Raw genomic sequence first — 6,840 nt, 5'->3', positions numbered from 1 at the left:
TCCTCCCGACCTCGGAAGTTCTCGCCCAAACTTGCCTAGCAGTTCCGGTGAAGCTCCGGGAGTTTGTTTACGTTCCGAGAAGACCTAGCGGTTGGCTTCTCCGACTCAGACGCCAAGATGGGGAAGTCATTCGCCAATTTCATGTGTAAGAAGGACTTCCATCCTGCGTCCAAATCCAACATCAAGAAGGTGAGTAAAGGCATCCGGAGAGGGCAGAGATTGCTAAGCTCCCTGGGAGGGTCGTATCCTCCTCACGGCTGGAGTCGTCGATCTTTCCCCCTTGCAGGAATGATCCCCCAAGTCCCGCCTGTCAGTCAGTGGGGAGACCCACGCATGGTTTGATAACACTGTCCGTTCAGGATCCGTCTCCTACAGCCCCAAGCCGGTGAACTCTGCTCTGGGTCGAGACTCCTGCTTAACGGAGATCTTCTGGCAGAAATCCTCCCTCTGCTCACTCTCCATCCCGTAGTGTGTTTCTGATGGCTGCGTTCAAGTTGAGCGTTTTAAACAATCACAGGGCAACCAGTTGCTGGACACAGAAGGGCCGTGGCGAGAATTACAGCGCCAAAGAATGGCGACGGGAGAGTGCTTGGGCTTTGGATTCTTAGTTCAGTACAGTTACATGTAGCCCTGAGGCCTCGCACAAAATAGTCAATGATGTGAGCATTAGCCTCGTACACTGTTGATCAAGAATTATCAGTGTCAGTTGCCCTAGTTTGTAAAAATTTTAGGGAGATTAGATGAGATAGTATGGCCAATGACTAGAAACTCGAAATGAAGGCTTAGCACTGTGTGTTAAGAAAAGTACTCAAGTACTCAAAAGTACACAAACTTATGAGAATATATTTCGCTTTTGTTTCCAAACCAGTTGTGGGTCCTGTATATTACCATACATCTAAAGAATGTATATATTAGCATGCATGTACATTAGGATATCTGTGGAAGAAAGTGCAAGAAATGCTAACACTGGTTATCTGCAAATATAGTTACTTAGGTTTTTAAGTCCCTTGGGAGTGGGGAGGGCTTGCCAGATCTCAGCCTTACTCCTTGACCCCAAAAGTCTTGTTCTGTTTATTTTGTAGTACTCCTAATCCCCACGAGTGTATTTCTTTATGTGTTTCATAGCCTCTATTTGAGGTGGGATCTCCTGCAGTCTAAGCTGGCTTCAAACTTGCTGTCTAGGGAGGATAGCCCTGAACTCCTTGTCCTTCTGCCTCCAACCCCCTGCCCCCACCCCCAACCCCCACCCCCGCATGCTGGGATTACAGGTGGAAGCCACTGCAATCAACTACCACTTCTCCTAGGTCATAAAGTAGTTTATAATATGCAGGAGAAGCATTGTGAGCACTTTGACAATGGAGCTGCATCTTATTTTTAATTCAGTTACTGGAATTGAGTCTTGAGCAGTCGAGACTAATGAAAATAACTGTACAGTCTAAAGCTTGAGATACACGGTAATTTTTCTGTTTTGGTTGGGGTCTTACTGTGTAGTTCTGACTGGTCTGGAATACTTAGTAGTCCTACCTCAGCCTCTTGAGTTCTAGGATTATGGACATGGGCCAACACACTCAGCTAAACACAGTGAAAACAGCTAAAGGGCAGGTGCCATCCTGGAAGAAGCCAGGGAACTCTATCCACAATGCTCAGGTCCAAGACACCCGTCTTCTCTTCTAAGTGCTGTGAGCATCTTTTCATTTCAGTGTATTAGATGTGTTTCATTATAGAAGACAAGTGGGCTGGAGGGCTGTCAAAATTGCTAGTGGCTAAAACACTTGTTGCACAAGTGTAAGGATCAGAGTTTGGATCCACCATCCCTTGGTAATCCTAGCCTTCATGAAAAGAAGACAGGAGTTCCTCTGTGCAAGCTGGTAGCTGGACTAGTAGAATTGTTGACCTCTGGGTCCAGTGAGAGACCCTGCCTCAGTAAATGAAGGGGAGAGTGACTGAAGATCCCGGATCCCACACTCACATACTCGAAAACACACACACACACACACACTTGTTAACTTAATTTGAATCTAATTGTTAAATTATATTTTGTTTCACTAATATAGGTATGGATGGCAGAACAGAAAATATCGTATGATAAAAAGAAACAAGAAGAATTAATGCAACAGTACCTTAAAGAGCAGGAGTCGTATGATAACAGGTAAGTTGGTGTTGCCTGTCATCCTGTAAGCACCTCATTATTTTTTAGAATAATCAGTTATGGAGTCAGCTTCACCCCTACAATTAGACACTCTCACCACTCCAACTTGACCTAGTCTTCACATAAAAAACATCTGCATTCCTCTCCTCCAGCCTGGGAGCGAATCCTACGTGAGGCAGGGCTCTCAGAGATGGTGAACACTGCGTGTTGTCTGATGAGGAAGGTCTCTCTTTAGTTATTGAAATAAAAGGATGTTCAGGACACTTAGAAGAGAAGCTGGGTGTCTTTGACCTGTGCCTTGTGGCCAGAGTCAACCGGCTTCATCCAGGCTAGTTCCTACCTTTTGGCTACTTTCATTGTGTTAATATTGAATTAGTTGAGTAGTGGTATTTTGGTTCTCTTCTCTAGACTGTACTCTGAAGCAACATTTGAAACATGAGACATCATTTTCTGGATCATTGGGTCATACTATTAGCATTGACATAGAGGTAGCTGCTCAGTGCTGGTTTCAGTTGCTTATCTTATGTGCTTAGGAGCAGAATTGTCGGATCTCTAGGTAATTCTTGGTTTAGCTTTTTAAGGAGCCACCAAACTTTTTCACAGTAACTGCTCTATAAATACATTTCTGACTATTAATGCAGAACATTTCATTTTCCTACTTGATTGGTGTTTGTAATTTTGTGGTTTTCTCTCTCTTTTTTTTAATCCTTATTTATTATCATTGTTATTTTCATGAGACAGTGTCTCACATAGCCTAATCTAGGTTTGAACTCCCTATGTAGCTAAGGATTACCTAAAACTCTAGATTCTCCTGCCTTGAACTCCTAAGTGCTGGCATGTGCTACTACACCTGGAGTATGTGACACTAGGAAGCCGACACAGGCTCCCGTGTGTCAGACCAGCATTCTCCTAACCGAGTTATATCTCAGCCCATATATTAGCAACCATGCTGATCAGTATGGAGTGGTAGCTTGCAGTTTTCATTTGTATTTCTCAATGTCTACTGAAACTAACCTTTTCATGTACTTGATTTAAAAAGGTTGAATGGTGTTAAGACAAAATTCATAGATATTTAAAATACACCTGAATTTTTAACTTTGTTTAGTGTTTGTAATCCATCACCATATCAACTTTCAAAACATTTTGTCATCTGAAAAAGAAATTTGATGCACATTAGTAGCTGTTTTAGGTAGGGTTTCATTGCTGTGAAGAGACGTTGTGAGCAAGGCAACTCTTACATAGGACAGACTTGATTGGGGCTGGCTTAGAGGTTCAGAGGTTGAGTCCATTATTGTCATGGTGGGGAACATGACAACGTGCAGGCAGACATGGTGCTGGAGAAGGAGCTGAGACTTCTACATCTTGATCAGAAAGAGACTTGTATACCCCACTGGGTGTAGCTTACGCATCTAAGACCTCAAAGCCCACCTCCACAGTGACACACTTCCTCCATCAAGGCTACACCTACTCTAACAAGACCATACCTCTTAAGACTGTCACTCCCTGTGGCCAAGCATTCAAACGCATGACTATGGTGCCATTCCTATTCAAACCTCCACAGGAGTCATTTCCCCATTTCTTAATTTACCTCATTTCTGCCTGTTACAAGTAATCACCTTTTACTTTCTACCTATAACAGTGTAGTTTTTAAAATTATGCACACATGAGGCAAATGATTACAGAGTCTTTTGTGACTGGTTTATTATTTTAATTTTTTTTTCAAGACAGGGTTTCTCTGTATCGCCCTGGCTGTTATTTTAATTTTTAAAATATATTTATTTATATGTGTGTGTGTGTATGTGTGTGTGTGTGTGTGTGTAGTGGCATATGAGGACTTTGGTCCGCATGTGGAAGTCAGAGGACAGCTTGGTGGGAAGCAACTCCCTGTCTTCACATATGTGGGTCCCAGGGATTGAACTCTGGCCAGCAGTCCTGGGTGGTGGCAACTTTACCCTCTGAGCCGTGTTAGGGCTCCTGATTTCTTTCCCTTAACATGTTTTTGAAGATCATCCACCACTTACACTAGTGCACATTCCTCTTGATTAAAAATAATATTCTATGGGCTGGGGAGACAGCTCAGTGGTTAGAGTACTGACTGCTCTTCCGGAGGTCCTGAGTTCAATTCCCAGCAACCACATGGTGGCTCACAACCATCTGTAATGAGATTTGATGCCCTCTTCTGGTATGTCTGAAGACAGCTACAGTGTACTTATGTATAATAGATAAATCTAAAATAATAATAAAAATAGTAATAATCCTCAATAAAGATGTGTATGTATGTTCTTCTGTGTTTTTTTTTTAACAGACTTTTTTGGTATAGAATTCATGGAGAAAAGAGAATTACACACAATAATGTAGAATATCCTTTGACTTGTCTTTCCAAATACAAAGACATTCCATACTTTAGCTTTTTTTTAATACTTACCTTGGATCTTAGGGACTTATGTGTAACTCAGCATAGTCATCCTGTTTGCAGTGGACTTTTTCCCTACAGAGCCCAACAGCATGCTGTGCACACAGTCTACAGAAGGAGATTTCAATTGCTACCAAAAATCTAAGAACGTCTGAGGCTTTCATTGTATTAGCCTGTTAGAGAATTTGGTTCTCTGGGCTGGGAAGTTACCTCAGTTTGTGAAATGTTTATCATGCAGGCATGAGGACCTAAGGTTGGATTCCCAGCCCCCACATAAAAAGCCAAATTGTGGTAGGTGCCTTTGATCCTAGTTCTCTAGAGGTAGGGCTTGCTGGTTTACTGTTCTAGTCCAGTCAGTGTGAACCCCGGGCTTATTGAGAGACCATGTCTAAAAGGTAAGCTGGAGGGCTGGCCAGACGGGTAAAGGCAGTGCGATCCCTAAGACTCACACAGAGATAGAAGCAAAGAGCTATTTGCACAAATCTGTCCTTTGAGTTCACAGGCATGCAGACATGCTTCTACACACCACACAGTGACTTACAAATAAGGTGAGTGGATGAGAAAAGCACACACACACCCTTAGCTTCTGGCCTCCACGTGCATGCACGTTCACACACATACCACCCCCCCACACACACACACACACAATCCACAATTAACAACACTAAAATAGTTGACCATGGTGATGTACACCTTTAATCCCAGCAGAGATAGGTCTCTGTAAATTCAAGGCCAGCCTAGTCTACAACTCCAGTTCCCAGACAGCCACAGCTACACAGAGAAACCCTGTCTCAAAAAGCCAGAAAGAAAAAAACTAAATATTTTTTAAAGAAAATTAAAGGTTGTGGCACCAAAATATATAATAGCATACAGGATTTCAAAACTATTTCAGCAACAGTTGACAGTTTTAAAGAAAATCCTGTTAGAGTAACCATACCATGCTTTTCCTTTCTTACTGAGAGAACGGGAGGGAGGGAGGGAGCCTCAGGTTTATGGCAAGTTTCTAGTAAGGAGGCACTGTTCAGGGTTTGTCTTAATTTCTTCAGGGTTCCTTCCGAGAGATAGTGTGCTGTCATATTCTTCTCGACTTAAACTTTTATCATTATTTCATTCAGATTGCTTATGGGAGATGAACGTGTGAAGAATGGCCTGAATTTCATGTACGAGGCCCCACCAGGAGTTAAGAAAGGTACCCGCCTCGTTTCCTTTGAGCTTTGATGTAATTACCTGTAAAGAGTTAGAAGAGGGGACAGTATTTTAATTTTGATTTGTATTTTTCCATTGCTGTTGCTCTAACAATGTTGTCATGTGCAAAGCAAAATAAACAGTTTCTAATGTTTCTTATGTGCTTTGGAGGAAAATGCTCAATACTGGCAGAGGTACATTCAGCCCTCTCATAATGTAAACATACCTGTGGTCCTTATTAAAATAAATCTCCAAATGGAAAGTCTACTCATTGCCAGTGAAAACATAAAAGCTTAAAAATTAGGAACTAAACTGCCTATTCTGAACGATATTTCAGTGTTGTATTATATCCGTCAGTGATAAGTAGTAGACATTCTAACTTGTCCTGTTTCCCTCCTGTGCTTTGAATATGCAATCAAGAAAACAAAGAGGTAAAGTACTTTTCTCTGTTTGAATTGATCGGTAGTTGATTGTGATTTTATGGACAGTTGACAGATTTTTTTACTGACTGTTGTAGAAAGAAGAAACGGAAGGAGAGACCGAGTACAAGTTTGAATGGCAGAAAGGCGCTCCGAGAGAAAAGTGAGGCTGCTCTGTACGGGGAAAGCATAAGCTTGTGTGTGCTCCTGCTTGCCTCCTGCTTGTTAAGGTTCACTGACCAGGGCAAGGACTGGTGTGAGAGGGTGTTCTAATGACTTACCTCCTACAAACAGTGCGCTTCATTCAAGCCTGCTTTAAAACCTTATAGTACATTATCAGACTATACAGACACTTAAAAATTGATGCTGATTTTATACTTTATAGTAATAATACATTTTATAATGTTTTAAAAACTATAACCTTTTTTTCAGGTTAACTGTCATTGAATTTGTTAAATTGTTCTTAATATTATAGTCGTATGTTTGTTTTGTACTTAACAGATATGCCAAAGATGACATGAACATCAGAGATCAGCCCTTTGGTATTCAGGCAAGTAACATACTTATTCTTTAAGAAGAATTTTTATTTAGTACATATATATTTACATTATTTTCCAAAAATGTTTGTATTTAGAGTTCTCTAAAGAACAAAACTGATAGGATGAAACACACAC

At 41.4% G+C, this 6,840-nt stretch overlaps 1 protein-coding gene across 1 annotated transcript in view; it reads left to right on the top strand.

The window, feature by feature from the left end:
• Positions 1–13: 13 nt before the first annotated feature.
• The window catches only part of Cir1 (corepressor interacting with RBPJ, 1), a 28,721-nt gene continuing 21,894 nt past the window's right edge, over positions 14–6,840 (top strand). Inside the window, exons 1-6 of the mRNA NM_025854.3 lie at positions 14–189; positions 2,055–2,149; positions 5,678–5,751; positions 6,168–6,178; positions 6,265–6,329; positions 6,668–6,716. Coding sequence (NP_080130.2) covers positions 118–189; positions 2,055–2,149; positions 5,678–5,751; positions 6,168–6,178; positions 6,265–6,329; positions 6,668–6,716 — 366 coding nt within the window. The 5' untranslated portion in view covers positions 14–117. The remainder of the gene's footprint in view (positions 190–2,054; positions 2,150–5,677; positions 5,752–6,167; positions 6,179–6,264; positions 6,330–6,667; positions 6,717–6,840) is intronic.

The sequence above is a fragment of the Mus musculus genome, chromosome 2 (assembly GCF_000001635.26).
Source record: "Mus musculus strain C57BL/6J chromosome 2, GRCm38.p6 C57BL/6J".
NCBI classification, from domain to species: domain Eukaryota; kingdom Metazoa; phylum Chordata; class Mammalia; order Rodentia; family Muridae; genus Mus; species Mus musculus.
The sequence above is the reverse complement of the archived record's forward strand: the minus strand, read 5'-3'. Positions and strand labels throughout refer to the sequence as shown.